Genomic DNA, 20,003 nt, shown 5'->3' with positions numbered 1-20,003 from the left:
TATGGCAAAAGGGCAAAGATACCAGCATAGCCCAAAGTTTTGTTACTGCTGCTGTTGTTTTTTGAAGGGAGAGCCTTCAAAGAACTATTTTCCAAAGCAAAAACTGCAAAGAAGAGAAATACATAGGAAGTTCTGTCATCGCAACAATCTCCTTTGAAATCTCACAAGTCACTCCTCAGTTTGCAGTACCGCGGGTGGGAAAAAATAAATAAAAATAAAAACAAAAGCGGTGGCAATAAACGTAACATAAAAACCCCACTGCTGTTCAGATGCACCGAGTCGGCTGTTCAGCCCATTTACCGGCTGGGACTCCACTGTCAGACCTACTTCCAAATTGGCAGACAGCAAAGCAAATGCTGGGAGCTTCCAGAGCTCTCAATAAGAACAGAAAGCATTACAGGCTGGAAAGTGCCAGTACCAGCAATTGCAGCAGGGGCATCACGGGGGTCTCAGCTGCTGCTTACTGATGCGTCTTCTGCAATAGGGGATTGTAAGTTTTTAACTCAGCCACAGTGGTGGTTTCGCACAGTTCTGCTGCTGCAGACAAAGCCCAACGTGACCAAGTATTTCATATGGCCTTGTGGGCCCCACAAAAATACAAGCAAGAAACAGAATGCTCCACTTCCCACATTTCCCTTTCCCAACTCACCAACAAAGCAAGTATCCGTTCAGCAGAGTTCAGGACACAGAACAGAACCGTTGCATCAACATCACCTTCATAAGGCCCAGCACCTTACAAACTGTCACCTGCAGCACCCACTGAAGTGAAGCAATCTTCCATATAACCCGTCCTTTTATGTACAGGTTTTAACAGCCAAAAATGGGGAAACAAATTGACATGCTGTGGCTAACCAGCCCCACGCCCACCACCAAGACACCACAGAGCCAAACCAGGGTTATTTAAAGACACGCAGGAATGGTTGCTAATAGCTACTGCCTTTGCACGGCCTTCAGTGAGTTTGTAGCCACACGGTTTTCCTGCTGAACACACAACTAACTGTGGGGGAGATGGAAAAAAGCAAAATGAAGGTCAAGTGTGACAACAGTGACCAAATGCACAAACTCCTTTGGCATAAACAAAGTCTTCATCTTAAGTCGCCACTGCGAAGTTCCATCCCCAAAAGTAAGATGTACGACCACGTCAGAAGTTGTTGGTTGGTTTTTGTTTTGCAAATGATGCATGTGTTGCATTTACAGACCTCTCCATACCCTTCTTTCACCTGCTGGAGGCCAGCACAGCGATTTACCTACTTTGAACCTCATTACGAATAGAGACAAGGAGAGAAGTTTTCACTGCCTTTTGGACATCTCAATGTGTATGTAACACTTCATTCCAATAGATGTGGTTGATACAGAAAACAACATCGTGCTAATTTTGTACTCATTATAAAAATATGGCTTTTGGTGTACGGCCATCCAAACCAAATCATGTCATTATAAACAACGTATCCTGGATAACCAGCTACAAGTGATCAGACATAGCAAGCGATGGAGGTGGTGTTCCATAGCATTCATCTGATTACTTCCCAGGTCTTTTTGAAGCACACCTTTATTTTTCATGCCTACTGCATTCAGTAGCAATGAATTCTTTAAATGTAAGTACATGCTGAGCGCAAGCACACCTACCTTTATGCTCTGACCATGACCTGATGTCCCCTTATTTTTGTGTTATAAAACAAAATGAATCATCACTCCCTGTTCATTTTCTCCCTGTCACTCATCATTCTGAAGGATCCTATTAAATTCCTCCTCAGTCATATAATTTCAGGTTGAAGTCTTTTACCTTAACTGTTCCCTGCACAGAAGCTATTTTTCCTTTATAATACTTGCTGGCCTTCCCAGTATTTTCCCAATTATAGTTTGTCCTATTAAAGAAGGGGAAGCAGAACTGCATGCAGCATTTAATATGCTGTCATGTCACAGATTTATAAAGCAAGAGGAAAAAAAAGACACCTACAACATTGGTGCTGTTTTCCCCTTATTCCTTTGTCAGTAGTTCTTAAAACCTGTTTCTTCAACTCACCAAAGTCCTGCAATCTGAGAAACAACAGCATCACTTTCTCAGGTAGCAAAGGATATTTGAGAGACAACTTTTGTTCCTTCAAAATACGTAAGGTTAATTTCCCCTGCACAGTGTTTTACTGTGGCCCTTCTTCAGTGCTTTGCAAATGGGTATTTCATTTTTATAGAAGAAGACCTTATGGCGGCCTTCCAGGACCTGAAGTGGGCTTATGGAAAAGCTGGGGAGGGACTTTTTATAAGGGCAGGTAGAGACAGGATGAGGGGGAATGGTTTTAAAATAGAAGAGGGTGTATCTAGACTAGATATTAGGAAGAAATTCTTTACTTAATGGTGGTGAGACACTGAACATGTTGCCCAGTGAGGCTGTGGATGCCCCCTCCCTGGAAGCATTTAAGGCCAGGCTGGATGGGGCTATGAGCAACCTGGTCCAGTGGGAGGAATCCCTGCCTACAGCAGAGGGGCTGGAACGAGATGATCTTAAAGGTCTCTTCCAACCCAAACCACTCTATGATTCTATTTTCCTGCGTTAATTTATATCATCAGCAACTTCTTTTTCACTTTATATATCTGATGTGAAGAACGGTTACCAGGGCAGATCCTTACAGAACTCCAAAGCCAATCCATTCCTAACAATGATTTCAATTAGGCAGGATGGAGATCCAAACTTCCTTAGTAGCTGTTATACCAAATCAGTGAGTCAGCTTCAACAGTTTTACTGAGATAGATCCATAGACCTGAAATCTACTCCAAACAGCACCACTTCCAGTCATTACCACAGTATCACAGTATCGTGCGAGTTGGAAGGGATCTTAGAGATCATCGAGTCCATTCTATGAGAAGAGTGCATGGCACACAGGATCCATCCTACTCTTTCAATATATTTGACTGGTCACATCAATGTCAATTGCCCTACTGTCACTGTGGTGTCCCTATTCATTGCAGAGGAGTTGGACTGGATGGCCTTGAGAGGTCCCTTCCAACTCTAAGGGTTCTATGATTGTATGACTAACACGACAGCAGCAGTAGCACTATGCTGCAGGCAAAGAGAAGGCTGCAAGAACAGGGGCCTTGAAAACTTCAAAAACCTGCTGGTTATGTTTCACAAAGCACGGTTTCATACGTAATCTGCAACTCCAGCACTGAAGAAAATCGATTTTCAAAGGTTCCATTTCAGAAAGAACCTCCACAGTGACAAACTGAGTGAGATTAGAGTCAGTTTTGAAACAAAGAGACTCTACGACAAACCAGTGCCACCAACCCCTGAGCTATCAGTCAGAAGGAAGAAATACTCAAAATTTTCTAAACGGCCCATTTCAAGTGTGGATGATGATAACGTTATCAACGGAGACTAATGATTTAAGGGAGCATACAAAATAACTTCCTGCTGAGTGTGATTTCCTTATGACAAGCAAATTACCAGAATAAGAAGAGAAATAATAAGATGCTTAGAGTAACAAAGGCCCAAGAAAGGCCCTTCAGTTCTGCCAGTTCTTCCAGTGTCTGGACAAGTGGCAGACAGCTACATAGTTAAGAGGGAACTACTTGTTTTTTAATGAGTACGCATATCACTAATGGCCTCCAAACACACTTATGTGTGTTTCTAAGCGCAGACTTGTTCCAAATATTTATGGATAAATTTAATCTATAGGTTATGCCCTCGGTGGTGTCAGCTCTTCCCTTCATTAATTTCAGAAGCAATAAGTAGTACCTCGATGAGGTCTGAGCAGCTGGATGAAAAGCACGAAGTAGATTTCACGAGGTCGTTGGCGTCAACAAGTTGGAGTGTTTTCCATTAATTTACTCAAAGGAGAAGTTCCTCAGGTGTGTTTTGCTTCGTCTTAGCTGAAGGCTCTGGTCAGCATGGCTCATGTGGTGACAGAAGATAGGCAAGATATTGCTTTTGTGCTGCTTCAGATTTCATGACCTTCTGAATTTGCCCAGAGTTCTCAAACAGCTTCTACATGGCTAACGTTCCTGCACTGAGAAATGCCTGTTTCTGATTCCTGTGTCCTTTGCCCAGGGACAAAAGACAAGGAAGCTTTATCTTCAGAAAATTCATATTAAGTCCAACAAGAAAGCAACTGTCCAGGCAACATCCTTGCAGCAGCAGATAAGGTTACTGGGGATGATAACGTAAGCATTGGCAGAATCATCCCAAATGTTTTATGTATTATCGCTTCTGAAATCTCCAAACGCCACAGGGAAGTAAGGGTTTGTTATTAAGTATAATTTATGTTCAGATTTGCTGTATGCGGTACAGATAGTAAACAGAATGCCCAATGGATTTACTAGGAGTTTCCCAAGAGACTCCGCAGTTCCAATACTCATCCCACTGCACTTCTTCCTGATCAGTCTGGATCCCAATGCTTTTATGTGACACAAAGACAGGAAGAATTACAGAATCTGTGAAGAGATGGATGCTTTATAAGTGTTCTCAAAATGGAGAGAGAATAATCAAGGAATTCAGATCCTGTGAGTTTAAATGCAGAACCAAGAAAACATCAAGCAAAGAAATTTGCTGAAACTAATGGAAGATGTCCAAAAAAAAAACCAGAAAGCCAAGCATTCATGAATATCAAAGGGTTACAAAGCCTACGGAAGACTTACCAGGACACACTGGTTACACTATTTCTTTAGATTAGTAGTTTTATGTTTGCATCTGGGTGTGCACAGACAGGCACAACACTATCCAGGCGTATCGTGCCTCTTTCTGTTTTTTAGGGGGCATGATGGAGACCTAATCATCAAAAGTGTAACACTGTTATGGAGAGGGGCAGAGCAAGACGACATACAGTAAAACACAGCATCCTCCAAACCCACCCTCAGTGAGTTGAAGGTGTTGACAGGACATGAGGTAATTGGCACAAGCTCAGGAGTTTCCCTCAAACACAGGGAAGTGCTCTATTTGCACCTAACTGTGCAGGTGACAGAGCGCTGGAACAGGCTGTCCATGGAGGCTGTGATGTTCATCTCATTGGGGGTCTTCAGAAGACACGTGGGCATGGCCCTGGGCAACCTGTTCTAGGGGGTCTGCTAGAGCAGGGTTAGGACCAGATGGACCACAAGGTGCTTTCAAAACTCAACATGTTTGTGATTTCATGGGTTACAAAAGGATGGGAAGAGGGATGGGTTAGCTCAGTATTGGTTGGATAGAGAACTACAAGTGGGAAAGTCACCAGTGAGAACCACGGTGAAGAAAAATGAAGCAAGAAACAGGCAAAATAAATCTGAAACATTTGGAAAGAGAACGTGAAGCCATAAAATAAATGTCAGTTTGGTAGGAGCCAAGAAATCTACCAGAAAGATAAATCTAGTAGGTAAACAAAAAGAATCTACCCTGAGCTTGACAAGAACCTGAAAGTCTATTGATTCGACATGAGTGGCTTTTGTCTTGTTTGCTTCCTACTAGGAAAAAGTTGGAGTAAGCTCCAAGTAGATCTTTTCTCAAATTCCCCTTCTCTTTCAGCCCACAGCTGATCCTGAACCTGTGCAGGACCTACTGCTCCAGCAGGACATATGCAAGTCCAATGGGATGCATTCCGGGGTACTTAATAAGCTGGCTGATGTCGTTTGAAGACCTCTCATAATTATTTTTTCAGTGATCTGGGAATACGGAGAGGTCTCGGCCAACTGGAAGCTGGCAAACATGGTCCTCATTTTCAAGAAAGTCAAGAAAGAAGGCAAGAAATAAGAGTCCAGTATCATCATAGGCTTGTCTGTCTCACTTTGGTGCCCAGTAAAGTTGTGGAGAATTTTACTCTGGGAGTGACTCAAGAACACTTGAAAGACAATGAAGCCGATGGTGACAGCCAACACAACTTCACAAGGAGAAAGTCCTGTTTAACCAACTTAGTCTCATTTTATGACAGTGTTGCCCACCCAGAGAACTGGAAACCACATGTAATCTTTCTGAATTTCAGCAAAGTTTTTGATACTGTTTCTGACGGCAAGAATGCTTCTTTTTTTTTTCTTTTAAACTATTCTCTACACAAAAAAACAATGAAAAGAAAACCAGAAATGTGGAGACTTCAAATACATCAGAAGTTGAATGTACGAGTCTGTACATTCAAGTGATCTCATTCTGGGTTCACAGAATCATCAAGGTTGGAAAAGACCTAAAAGATCATCCAGTCCAACCATTCACCTATTACCAATAGCTCCCACTAGACCATGTCCCTCAACACAACATCCAGTCTTTCCTTGAACACCCCCATGGTCGGTGACTCCACCACCTCCCTGGGCAGTCCATTCCAGTGCCTGACCACCCTTTCTGAGAAGTAATACCTCCTAATGTCCAGCCTGAATCTCCCCTGCTGTAGCTTGAAACCATTCCCTCTGGTCCTATCACTAATGACACGAGAGAAGAGGCCGACCCCCAGCTCACTACAACCTCCCTTTATAGAGTTATAGAGAGCAATGAGGTCTCCCCTGAGCCTCCTCTTCTCCAGGCTGAACATTCCCAGCTCCTTCAGCCTCTCCTCATACAGCCTGTGCTCCCGACCCCTCACCAGCTTCGTTGCCCTCCTTTCAACACGTTCCAGGGCCTCAATGTCTTTCTTGCAGTGAGGGGCCCAAAACTGGACACAGTACTCAAATTGTGGCCTCACCAGTGCTGAGTACAGGGGGATAATCACCTCTCTCCTCCTGCTGGCAACACTGTTTCTGATGCATAATGTTCCCAGTACAGAATTCCATAATATTTCTATGTTATGTTTCGGTTTGTCAACTACTACAACAAACGGTTGGCAAGTCTACCGCTTACAAGAGAACAGAAATAAAAGACCTTTTTAGCCAAAGAAGAAACTCACAAACTGGACCATGAGTACACTTCAAGTATCGCATGGAGTAACAGCAGCCTTTTCAGTCAATGCAATTAAAACTCCATCAAACCACACTGTGTTCAACTTCTAAAATTACCGTGACTGTGCCCCCTATCAAAAGGCTCAGTGTGAGAACAGCAGAAGAAAATAATGAAACGCTCTTGCATTCAGCTTTAATCCAACCTCTTTCCATAAACCATTAACAACAATTCAACAGAGGTTGTGACTAAACACTCACGACACTCCCAAAAGCACGCGATCCTGAGTAAAAAGCCGCCTTAAACCTGATGACAACACCTAGCAAGTAAGAAGCAAGAGACCAGCATACACAGTCAAAGCTCACTCTCCATCCATTTGACAATGTCAGTCCCCACGTTCATAGCTTTATCCACTGCAACCATATTGGTCTATGGCCTATATGAAACCCTGTGGCAAACACCTTGCTCTTCTGAAGTCCTTTGCTTGTTCTCCCTATACATCTACACTAAGCACAGATTCTTGTCTTCAGATTTAAAGACTTCACAACTCTTTACTTAACAAGTATAACTAACAAGTCCCCTAACTCAGCTGGCACTTCCATCCATCTGCCCTTCTGACCATCAGTTTCTGCTGTTAGCGTGTCTGCGTGCTTTCTTCCACTTTGCTCATTATGCGTATAGGGCTACCTAATTAAATTTATAATCCCTTATGTCTCAATGCATTTTTAAGGCTTTTATTTCTGTCAAATCTAAAAACTTCTGCCAACTGGCCCTGGCTGAATCCTCCCTGGCAGAGTTCATCCCTCTACATATCTTCAGTTTTTGGTTAAAAACAGGCAAATGGCTACAGACACGTGCCTGGCAAAGAGATGACAGTTCTTCAGCACAGCTTTTATCTTGTGTGTTAGCTCATCTGTTTGTCTCTTTAGACTCTTAACCTGCCAGAACAGAACTCACAAACTGTTGCAACAACACTCAGTCCAGTACAATGCGATCCCTCTGGTAAATGAAACATTTGGGTACTATCATAACAAATATTTACGAAAGCAAGAATGCTCTTGTTTCCTAAGCAGCAGCAGGAGGCATTAACATGAGGTTATCCTGGCCATCCCTTTGGTATATCATCTGCTTAGCTAGCTGAGGATGCAAATCAGTAACGCTGTATTTCCACAGGTATCCTAAAAAGAGCAACTTCTGCTTCAGAGGTTTTAGCTTTGTTAGCTACTATCTTAAAACAAATAAAAAGAGGCACCTCCTATAACAAGGAGAGCGTCCTCATTAGACTGCTTAAAAGAAATAAGTTCAAAGAGCACTAACTGATATAGATATAAATAACACATTTCTAAATATCTGCCCGAACGCATGTGTCATACTACCAAATTAAATACTTCCTCCTTGCCAAAGTTCTGTGTAATAAAATGGATTTCCAAGGAAGAAGCAACAACCAGATAGCATCAATGCCGTACTCTCATTACCTGTTTCCACAGTGTTTTCTGTTTCTGCTGCCTCCAAACCATCCATACTGTCTTCATCCTCCACTGCAGTTTTTCCTCTACTCCGAGGCCTGCAAACATAAGAGAGAAAACGGTTTATAAACTGAAAGCACTTTTAATTGCTTTTTTATTATAAGCTTTATTCCCAATTTAAATAATTTCATTTTGGAGGAATAACTGTCAGCGTTACATTGTACAACATTAAAGTTAATCAGTGATTTGGCCTGTAGTTCCACATGCAATAAAATAGACACTAAACCATTCGAAGCACCAAATACCCTTGGAAGAAATTTCTATCAAATAATACCAATGCTAAAGCAATTCAATCGAAACACGACTTATTTTTAGGGAAATATATATTTTGACACTTAGAACGTTACGAGGGATGGCTCGACGCTACCACCTTAAAAAAAGACGACGTCAGGACAGCAAATCAAAACTAAAGGTACCTGACGGATCCAGCTCCATTTCAACCAAGGTCTGACAGAAAGCAGAGAGCCTTGTGGCACAAATTTCACCCTTTTTTCCTCCGCCTGGCTTTTCAACAGCGAGCACGGTGGGCTGTAGAGAAGCCCAAGCATCCAGATTCCCAGCTGTTCAGCAGCCCATTTGAAAGGGAGCCAAGAGCTTGGCACTTTGCCTCCCAAATTTTCAGGCTACTTGGCAACCCGCCTGGCATGCTGACAGAAAGCCTGGGAGACCCTGAGAGCTTCTGATTCCAAGGACACCAATTTTGAGCAGTGTGGGGCATCTCAGTGTTTCCAAAGTCCCCGAGCTCCAAGGCAACCATTCACCCAACCAGCCCGCCTTGGATCGGGATGTCACCCAGGCAGCTCCCTGAACAGAAACCCCTTCGGTTCCTCTTTCATGGAGAATTCTGAAACGTTTGGGTTTAGAAGCTTTGTTGGTTTCTTTTCTTTCTTCTTCTTTTTGAAATCATTCTTAAGATCAGCATTTCCTCATTACTTCTTTTTTCCCACTGTTAAAATACCAAGATCCAGCAGTAGCACTACCTCAGAACCAGATCTGCTATATCAGCTAAAAAGCACAAACTCTATCGTGCAGTGCTTTGCTCTCAAAGATCAAAGATGACCACCAGCACAGAGCTGGGACAGACCATCACCTTCTGAGCCTACAGATGGTGTTCTTCAGCAAAGCAAGGAGGGCCTGCCCGGTACCACCTAACCAGATCCCATCTAAATGAGTTTGGGAGCAGTTTTGTCACTACTGCAAAGAAGGAAAGGAACAACTATAACACAGCTAAAACCAAAGGCTGAGAAACCACTCATCTACAAAGGAGTGAAGGGGAAAGTGGAAAGCAGGAAGAGATGAAGGATAGAAGGACTTTCATCTTCTTGGCACTCTTGTAAGAGTTGTTCAGACAAAGGTGAAAATGTGGGAGTACCCACAACCCTACAGATGGGAGGATACCGTTCTGCTAGCCTGCTCATATGTGAGCAGTGACAGCATACACAAAATAAATGGCAGACTTCTGAGACCAGAAAAGAAAACAGCAACCCCTCCAGTTATCCACTGTTCTACAAGCCTCCAGCGCAGCATCTTAAAACCAAAGTGTTATCTATATTTAAACCAGGACAAACTGCACAGTGCCATCTGAAGAAGCTGCCATACATTGCACCAGTTATCCGTGCTATGTTTCTTCTGGTTCTACAAAACATCCCCCCATCTTCCAGCACCCAAATGGATGTGGGAATATGCAGGTAAATACAGCCACTAGCTGCAGGAGTGCTCAAAGGCTTCACAGCGTTTCCCAACACATCTCTTCAGGCAAGGGTCTCTGGGCAGAGGAAACGACTGTTCTGTGTTAATCTAATAACATGCACGTGGTTTGGGGTTTTCTATCGCAGCTACATTTTGTGTATTAAGCACCGAAGTACTCACAAGGCCCTTCCAAGCACTGTGTTTAAACAAGAGCAGTACTCACTCCCTGAACTCCCCGCTGTACTTTGGCAACCTATTTAACGCTGAGGAGAATCAGAGGTTTTAATTAATTAAATGTAATTGCTTCTTTTCAGCAGAAGATATAACAACATCTGGCGTCACCTGCCATCCCCCCACCCCAGTATCCCACTAAAAGCCTTCGTAATATAGGGCAGGTTGGAAAGGAGGTATTGAAGGAGTTGGGAAAAAGTATTAGATTATATCATTAACTTATTTTCGTTCATTACCTCCCTTTCACAGTCGTAAGAGATTTTGGAACCCGAAAATTTATTGTTGGCTTTGAGAAAAACAATTCAAGTCACAAGAGTTCCCTCAGGCCTTGCCGTTGTCCCTCTGCTCCCTGTGAGGAGCTGTGTGGCCATGATGCCTCCCCTCAGCCCGCTCTGCACTGTGCCTAACAAACCCAGGGCTCTAAGCTGCCCCTCACATCCCTTGCCCTCCAGACCCTTCCTCAGTTTGCCTGGATTTTTCTCTTACAAACACGTCATTTAAAATACATACACATATATATATATTTCTATTTGCTTTTTCTAATCCTCTTTAAATAAATTTGAAAAAGAACTTTAAAAATTGAAACAGCACTTTATTCTACTCTCAGGACTTGAGTCGTAGTTACTAACCAGGCAAAAACATACAGCTGCTCTCACTGAAAGGTCTTCTAGAAAGCTGTATCCTTTGGAGTCCTAATAGGTCTAAAGCAGGTGAGTCCGTAAGTGTGCAAGAGAGCAACGCATCTCATCACCCAGCCCCCCAGTAACACCCAGTGCTTCCCCACAGCAGACCAGTTCCCAAGCAGCTCATCTCAAATGCCCCTGTAAGGGAAGCCAAATTTCAGTCGCTTTGTTGGTTGTTTTTTTTTTCCTTCTAGCATATACTTTCTCAAACTGGAAGCAACAAACACTGCATTACTAATTCAGTGGAAAAGCAAAAGCAACAGATCCAGTTCCACCTAATTTGAGTGCCGCTGCCAAAGCAAGAGCAATATGAACAGGCAGAGCCTGGCCAACACGACGGCACGGAGCAGGCCGCACAACAGGCAGTGGGCTGCGGACACAGGCCGGACTGTGGCCAAGCTGCCTGCGACTGGCTCTCTTCTTTGCCTTTTCCTACAGCAGAGTTCAATTTAGAAGGGCTAAAACAAAACCAGGTCTCTATTTGTTTAAATGAACAGATCCACTGAGGGAAATGCAGCTTCTTAAAGAACATTCGGCATTTCATGAAAATTAGTCAATCAAAAAAAATACTAATCACACTTTTTTTGTGCATATAGGACTCCAGTTGAATATAATCACTGTCTACAATAGTTTTACTCATATTCACAGCACACGGAGTCGTTTAACAAATTCCTCTGTGACCTACTCCAAAAGTTGTTATCAATTAGCTTTCTCTGCTAATGCCTTCCATTCATCTCCCTCTTTAAATGCATCCTAATAAATAAAATTATTGTAAGCAACTAATCCAATCCAACCCACAGGAAAAAGAGTCCAGGGAAACCTGCCGCAGAGCTCAGCAGATCATCAGCTATTCCATTCGCAGTGGGTTAAAAACCACACTGAGGTCATTTCCCAGCTTTGATAGTTTCCCAGTACGGTCACCAAGCACCTGAGTGGCTTCTGCTGAATTGCACAGAGCAGGGTGGGTGTGCAATGCTAGGATAAAATGGGAAAGTGCATCTCTGTGGCACTTGTTTTGTTGTCGGTATTTATTTTTTACCTTAAATGCACATTTGCTGCAAGATAACCCCCCAACATCCCCCTCACCTCCATAACCTTATGAGTACAATACTAAAACAGTACATACATAGGTCAATAGGACCCCTTGGATCTTACTCATTCTTTCCACAAGGTCAGCAGTACCAAGGCTATATGGGCCAGCATCTTCTGGATCCACGTGAAATAACTGAAGCAGCAATGAGCCTTAGATGCTTGTCACTCCCAGTTTCTGATCACCCACAAGTTACAGCCAGATGAGTTTTCCTTTAAGTTCTTACCACCAAAATCAGATGGCAATTCGTTCAGACCAGCCTTAGAAGCCACCTTCCTAATCTAGTGGATCCTGCGTCAGTCTTACCACCCTGTTTTCATAGGAACCATCCCACAGCTTCCTCTTCCTTCTCTAATGCCACAACTTTTTAAATGTTTGGGGGAGGAACTGCCCCCCTTTCCACGTGAAATGCTGAGCACAGTGAATGTACTAAATATATAAAACAGGGCCAATAACCTTAAAAAAAAAGTGGTGTAACATCTGGGATACAGTAACATCCTAAACCAGCACAGATGTCTTGTTAAATGAACATCTGTCCACAGCCTTACCCTGGAAGACGGTAGAGCGGTGATTTATAAAAAGGCTCAATTAGTGCCTGCAGTCAGCGGGGCTCGCACCCAATTGATGTTCACACGACAGTTTCACAAGTGAAAGCTGTTACCGTCTCCTCGATGATCTTCTTAGCAGGTGTGCAAAAGTGCACGCTCCTGGGATTTTCCAAAAGCAAGCTGTAAGTGCAGCTGGAACAGCTCAGCAGGGCTCAAGTGCACACTGGAAGCACTACGGTTCAGCTGTGAGCCCCACGTGAAGGAAATCACAGCAAGAAAGCAAGAATCAATTCATGGAAATACCTTTACACAAACACACTTTCCCCCCTCCCTGAATGTTACTTGTCAATGCAAAGGCTTCACTACTCTTAAGAGTTGAGAAAATTCTCCACACATCTCCTCCTGTATAAAACGAACAATATGGCTCCAGAAGCAAGGCAGTGCCAACTAGCTAGGATTTATTTCAATAGCTCCGAACACTAACAAGCCTAAATTAGGATACTTGCTATTACATCGACTCCAGCTTCAAAGTGATCTCAATTTGGAACTTTTTTATGAGGATTTTTTAAACTGCGCAACCAATACATCAGGTGAAAATGTCTTCTCTGTTCGCTCTTCACACTGTTTTCTTTCTTGAGCTATAAAAAAGAGCTTGGCATTTAGCTTTCATCTATTTACTTCTTACATTAGAGACGCACATACAGAGGGCAGCAGGACCCTGATGTATGGACAAGAGGCGTAACAGAAACATCACAAGGGATGCAAAGGTGAGAAGGCTGAACTTTTGGAAACAGAAGAAGCGAAGGATGTTAGGAAAGAGTTTTTTATGTGACATCCATGGAAACAGACTTACTACCATCTCAATACAGAACTTACTCAAGCTTCTATTTAATTATTAAGTGGCCTTAAAAATATACTTGGCATTTCCTATCAGTCTCCTGGTACTATCAAAGAAGAAGTGTGTATCTTAATACTTCCAGTGTTATAAAGCATACTAATATTTTCAGAAATCTCCACATGAAAGAAAACTGACACATTTAAAACCAAAGCGCTGCAGCTTCGTACACACTGTACACCTCCTTTAATCAGTAGCAATATTGAAGACATTCATTCACTTCACATTCCTCATTCATCTGGGCTGTAACACGTTTGGAGCTGAAACTTTTTTCACATCTCTACTTTATACAGCTCACATCTGAAATCATTACAGCCTTTGAGATCAGGGCTGCCTGAGAAAATGCATAGAGAGAGCCTGGATTCCACTGCTGATTCTTAACTAAAGGCTGCCAGCGCTCCCCTCTGAAACACAAACCTGCCAAAGCTTGAGCTTCTGCTTGCCTCTTTCTGTATCATCACATGAGAAGCCGAGTTTGATGCTGGCCCATGTCTACAGCCTATCCAGATTCAGAGACGTTTGGAAGAACAGGGTGAGAAACCACGTAAGAGGCTTTCAGGTCCTTCTTTCTCATGTTCAAATTGACTGTTTAAACATCTATGAATTCTGTAACCTCAAATTACTTTCAGACAAATATCTGCCCAACTGACCCAGCAACATTCAGCATCAAGAACTGCTACATGTTTTTATTTGCCCAAAGCTACCTTCCCACTGACTGCTGCTCTCACTGGCTCCATTGCAGTTGTATAGCTGTAGTTCTCTAACATTAACCAGCCTTCAGCCATTGTACCTACTTAGGAATAATTACAATGCAAAAATGACTTAATTTAGTTACGATTGTGCAGTACATAATATACGTGCTTCTTTGCACAAAGTACCACCCTTTACACATTTGTTACCAAAGCACTACCAAAATAGCACAAAACAACACACCAGAAATTCAGCACACACACTACTCTTTAAAACCTAGAATGAAATCTGCCAAGTATTCAGGAGTACCAACAGCTCCAGGGAGAGCTGCCTGCATCCACCCAACCCCGTTCTGCTTCGGTGTGTCCACCTGCATCTAGACATGGGAATGGCTGTTGTCTGGAGGAATCACGTGAACACGGTCAGTGGGACGATCTGCAATGAACCGTATCAAAAACACTGAATGTTTTTATTTGCTGTTTTGGTGGTTTGGTTTTGTTGGTTTTTGGGGCTTTATCAGGAAAAAGGATGAAACAAAATGGCGACCATAAAAGCTGAGCCATGATGGCGTCGTCAAAACCACAAACCTATTCTTTGCAAGAGTTCAATGGTGCACCAGTAAAGCACCGTCTTTGCCCACACTTCTCCTTCCTTTGTCTTAAGTCAACAAAGCTGCACCAAAACACACTACCACATCAAACACTGCCATTTCGTGACTGGCAGCACACACGTTGCACTCGCACCAGAACATACGACGCATTTCTCCATGATGACAGCTATGGCAAGTTTAATCTTCACCAATCTTGTGACAGATGTGATGCTGAAGATGTTTACCCACAGCAGGGCCAAGCTCTCATATTCACTCAGAATGAAGAACTCTCCACCTGTTGCTGCTTCCTATGCTGCAGGGCTTTGCCTGCTGCCCCATCCTGAACGGCTGTGGCAAAACAACGCTATGGACTGCAGTTCCCATATTGGTCGGTTTCAAGATTTCATGTGTAAAATGCAACAGATCTGAGTCACCGTGCATGACAAACAGCTGCCAAGTATTTGGAACTTCAGGGAAGTTTTGGTCTCCTCAAACATATTTCTGTAATTTTAGCTCCATTAATTAAGAGTCGTTTTCAAAGATTTCCTTTAGAGGCTGCAGTCTGCCTGAGTCTCACTACAAGAACACTGGGAAGGCTCTTTCAAAACGCATTTTGTCTGTTTGCGTTAAACATTCCCACTGGATCTACAGGAAGTAGGGCTGCAGATGGCGGCTCTTCAGCCTGGAGAAGAGAAGGCTCCTTGGGGACCTTATGGCAGCCTTCCAGGAACTGCAGAGGCCTGTGGGAAAGCTGGGGAGGGACTTTTTATAAGGGCAGGTAGAGACAGGATGAGGGGAAATGGGTTTAAAACAGAAGAGGGTGTATTTAGACTAGATATTAGGAAGAAATTATTTACTGTGATGGTGGTGAGACACTGAACAGGTTGCCCAGTGAGGCTGTGGATGCTCCCTCCCTGGAAGCATTTAAGGCCAGGCTGGATGGGGCTGTGAGCAACCTGGTCCAGAGGGAGGTGTCCTTGCCCATAGCAGGGAGGTTGGAACCAAGTGTCCTTAGAAGTCCCTTCCATCCAAAACCAGTCTATGATTCCATGACTGCATCACCATCAGTAGCGTTCAGATACACACAGCGCATGCATGTGAACAAATACCCAGTACTCACACCAGACAACTATTTTGAAGAGTTTTTACTCAGACTCTTTTGCTATATATTTTTTTAGAGTCTGCATACAAGGGCCATGAAAAGCTCTGACCACTGCTTTCATTCACTGTTAATTTGAACGGGATACTCCAAAAATGGATACAAATATTGATCTCTCACCTATTATTTCAATCACCGTAAAAGAAACTAAATGCCCTTTGCACATCACCATTCAGAATCTGTCAAACTGCATCACCCTGCTCAGAACATCTCATGTTGTTGCCCCAAATGAAGCTCGGCATCTTTCGTCTCCAACTGATTTTAACAACATTTTAAGACTTGGTGCTTCTCCCACCAAGTCCTGAAGCTTCATCTGGATCACAGCTTGGAAGGCCTGACAGTACCCAAAGTGATAACAGTCTGCTCTTATGCATGATGCCGACTTAAAACACATTAAGCAGAATTGTCTTAATACTATCCAAATTAATTGAGCGAATGTTTGAACAGTAGTTCTTGCATGTTAACTAGTTTGTCATTACCAATTTGAAATGGATTTAGACAGAAAAGAAGAAAAAAACTAACAGAAATGAATGTCATATCACCACATACTTTACCCATCTGTTAGCACCCTTAGTGCTCCTTATAAAGAAATGCATTTTTATTTCAGATAATGTCAACAAGTTATGAAATATTTCTCTTTCAGAAAGACTGCTAAGCCTAGGGAAGCCAAAGGGAAAAAGAACATGAGATCCACTCGCTAATTAAAATTCCATTAAGCCTTATACAGAAGCCTTGGAAAACCTCAGAATATTAAAAATAAACCTAACATGAAAATGGGTAATGTAATCAGATGGGTGTCAGTGCAAATTTGTAATTCACATGAAATGTTTTAACAAAATTGTTTTCCAACTAGAAGTAAATCCTGAAAGCCAGATCATGGAAGCTGTTTTTATCCCAGAGTAAATAAAACCCTGGAAATACCATTGTGAAAAATAAACAACAATACAAAGAGCATTGCAAGCGTGCTCCAGAGCACAGCCGCTGCTAATACCAGTCCTTACAAATGTTTAAAAGGTTCTGTATAAACAGACATATCAGCCTCTGGGGGCACAGATAAGGCAGAAACAAAACCGCTTTCCACTTTATTCCATAAATATCATTGAAAAAGATTCCTCTGACCCGGAGACCCAAATTTGCCCGCTGACAGTTACAGAGTCACCTCAAATAACTGCAACACAGAACTTCTCATCTTCTGTTCAGGGGGCTGGGAAATCATCACCTCACTTGGGACAGCACTGGTGCCCAGCAATGCTCTCAGAACTTCACCTGTGAGGCCATAAGGACCCACATCAAGCTTTCTTGTGCTTCGCCATGCTAGACTTCTGCCAATTAAGAAAACATCCACAGTGTTCAAACCACCTACAGCATAAAGGTTACTTTCTAATTTATCTGAGGTGCTCTGAGAGAAAAACGGGGTAAAAAGGTAAAGAAATAAACGAGTGTGTTTTCCAGCACCTGACGCTAGAGAAGGTCTATGACCTGCCATCTCCTTCACAGTGCCCAGTATCAGGTGAGATCAGGCTGGGACAGAAGTGGTAGCACAAGAATGATCTACTGCTCTCCCTACGTCACTTGATACAGGTCAGAGTCATAAACAAAATTGTATCTGTGTCACACGATAGCAGCATGTATCCAGCAAACATTGTTACAGCTACTACTACAATGGAAGTCATCCAAGAGGACCAACTGATATCTGCAGGTCAAGTTCCCCCGAGGCCGCCATCCAAAGGCAGGCAAGAAGAAAGCTCACTCCATTTACTGCACTACACGTCACAAGTCCTCCAGTGCTGCAACTTATCTCCTCAGTTTAAACCAGCAAGGAAACAAGGAGCTAATACAAAATTAGTTACCAACATTTGTGCTCAGTGTGGAGAAAATGCCAAAATACCTGAGATTCAAAGACGGTGACCTGAAGACATAGGAATAAAAAGAAGGTTTATGAACTAACACAGGAAAACACGGCCAACTTCCACACAGATCAATTACTTCATTTCATTCATTGGAGCTTCAGGAAGCAGTGGGAGGGAAGAGCAGTGATAGGAGACGAGCCAGAGAAGGAGGAGAGGGCAACAAAGCCAATGACAGCTTCCTCTGGTCACACAGGGCAAGCTGTGCTGTCTGAAAGCAGCTGGACATCACAGTCACTCAACTCCCAACTTTTTGCATGAGCCACCATAAAAATGATCTAAAAAAGTAACCAAAAACGACTAGCATTTTTTATTGTTTGTATATTTATGTTATTTAATCTTTTCTGAGCACAGACCTTCTGGAATGACAGCTTCCCAGATATTTATACTCTTACTTCAACTTGCCTTTTACGTATACACATATGCTTCTAATTAACATTTACAGCATGAAAGTTTGATTCTACTCACATAGCCTCAAAAACTTCCCTAAGCCCTTCGGAAGCACTTCAGATCCCCAAAGCTGGCCCAGCAGCAGCTCTGCTTACAACCACTTGGGCAGATGACATAGCCAAGGGAAGCACACGTGGCCTGGTTTAACTTACAGCACCCCACAGGCACTCGGATTTACCAAAGCACAACTCGGTGTCCTGACAGAACAAGTAGGATCACAGCTTGGCCAACCTAAGAACCTCAGAGTGCTATTAAAGACTACATTTTAAAAGCATCTTCAGTCACGTTCACTATTTAATACACCATCAGTGAAGTCTTACTGCTCACAGAGCCACTGACGATGTGAGAAAGCATCGTTACCCATGTGAGTCTGGTATCCATAAAAAACCCTTTAATTGCTTGACACCTGCCTTCCACAAAGGCACCCACGTTGCCATACCATTTGTGGTTTGTTGCCTTGGTAAGAATTCATGCTTACTTCCTACGTAAACTTCTCTGTTTTCAGTTTCCAGCTTCTGGCTCTTGGTGTACCTTTTCCTGCTACACCTGGGGAGCTTCAAGTACTCAGAGCATTTTCTCTCATGGAGATATTATGCGCTGCCATCACGTTTCAACACAGAGCTGCAAACACCCTGCACGCAATTCCTTGCCCAAAATGCTGCTTCCTGGCCTCAGCTCCTCTATGCACTTCCACCTGCTGACAGCACTTCCTTATTTCGAAGCACATTTTGTTTAATCCAAATCCCACTTCTACCTCTCCCCTTCACCCACCCTTATTGTTCCCTATACAGTTCACTAGCGATATTATTTCCAGACCACAGCTCAAAATACTCCAGATGCTGGACTTCATTGCTGGAGGACCATCCAACCAACCCAAAGCCATGCAGTAAGAGCTCCCAAACTCAAGAGCACCTTTTACAGAAATCCATATACATTCCAATGTTATAAAAAACTACGCGTAAAGGATTCCACCAGAGGACACAACCCAACCCAAGAGGTATTGGAAGAGATAAGGCCTCAAATTGCCCTCGGCCTCCTTTCCCCCAGACTGAACAGCCCCAGTTCCTTCAGTCTCTCCTTGTACGGCATATTCTCCAAGCCCCTCACCAGCCTTGTTGCCCTTCTTTGGGCCTGCTCAAAGGAGCAAGCACTGTGTACTTCAATAGACTTTGTAGGATAATCAAATATTCTATTGAAAAGATGAGATCAAAACCCGATGACTTTATTGCTTCTTACAACTTTTCCACCGTAAAAATTGACACCAAGGTAGTAATTGGCAGGGACCAAATTATGTAGCAATTAGGGCATGACAGCAAAAGCAAACAAGAACTGAAAATGGGTTCGACACTTCTGGTAACAAGCAGGTAATTATCACAGCAGCTTGAAAGGGGCATAATCAACCAAACTGACATCATCCCTCCCACATAATAAAACACAAAATCCCCTCACGTGCAACGTAGCTTACACAGAGCTGGTAAATGCTGCTTGCCTGATCCCAGTGTCCGCAGGGCAGCCGAGGTTACATTTGGGATAGTTTGGCAGTTGGCAGCATTTATTTATTTACTCAGACTGATGGTAACTCTCCCATTTTCACCCATTCTGGAATACTAAGATTAATAACAGAAAACAGTATTTCATGCCAATGCCTTTGTTTCTTCTCCCGATGTAACTTTGTTTTCAAAGTTCCTAGAATACAGAGAATCTGTGCCTCAAGGTAAAGTTATCA

General features: G+C 43.0%; 1 protein-coding gene across 10 annotated transcripts in view; it reads right to left on the bottom strand.

The window, feature by feature from the left end:
- The window catches only part of KMT2C (lysine methyltransferase 2C), a 176,912-nt gene that overhangs the window by 124,854 nt on the left and 32,055 nt on the right, over window positions 1-20,003 (bottom strand). For all 10 annotated transcript variants that reach the window (XM_072327392.1, XM_072327391.1, XM_072327396.1 and 7 more), the window contains one exon: window positions 8,296-8,384. In XM_072327392.1, the coding sequence (XP_072183493.1) occupies window positions 8,296-8,384 (89 nt within the window). The remainder of the gene's footprint in view (window positions 1-8,295; window positions 8,385-20,003) is intronic.

The sequence above is a fragment of the Excalfactoria chinensis genome, chromosome 2 (assembly GCF_039878825.1).
Source record: "Excalfactoria chinensis isolate bCotChi1 chromosome 2, bCotChi1.hap2, whole genome shotgun sequence".
Taxonomy (NCBI): domain Eukaryota; kingdom Metazoa; phylum Chordata; class Aves; order Galliformes; family Phasianidae; genus Excalfactoria; species Excalfactoria chinensis.
This window is presented reverse-complemented; position numbering and strand designations above follow the sequence as displayed.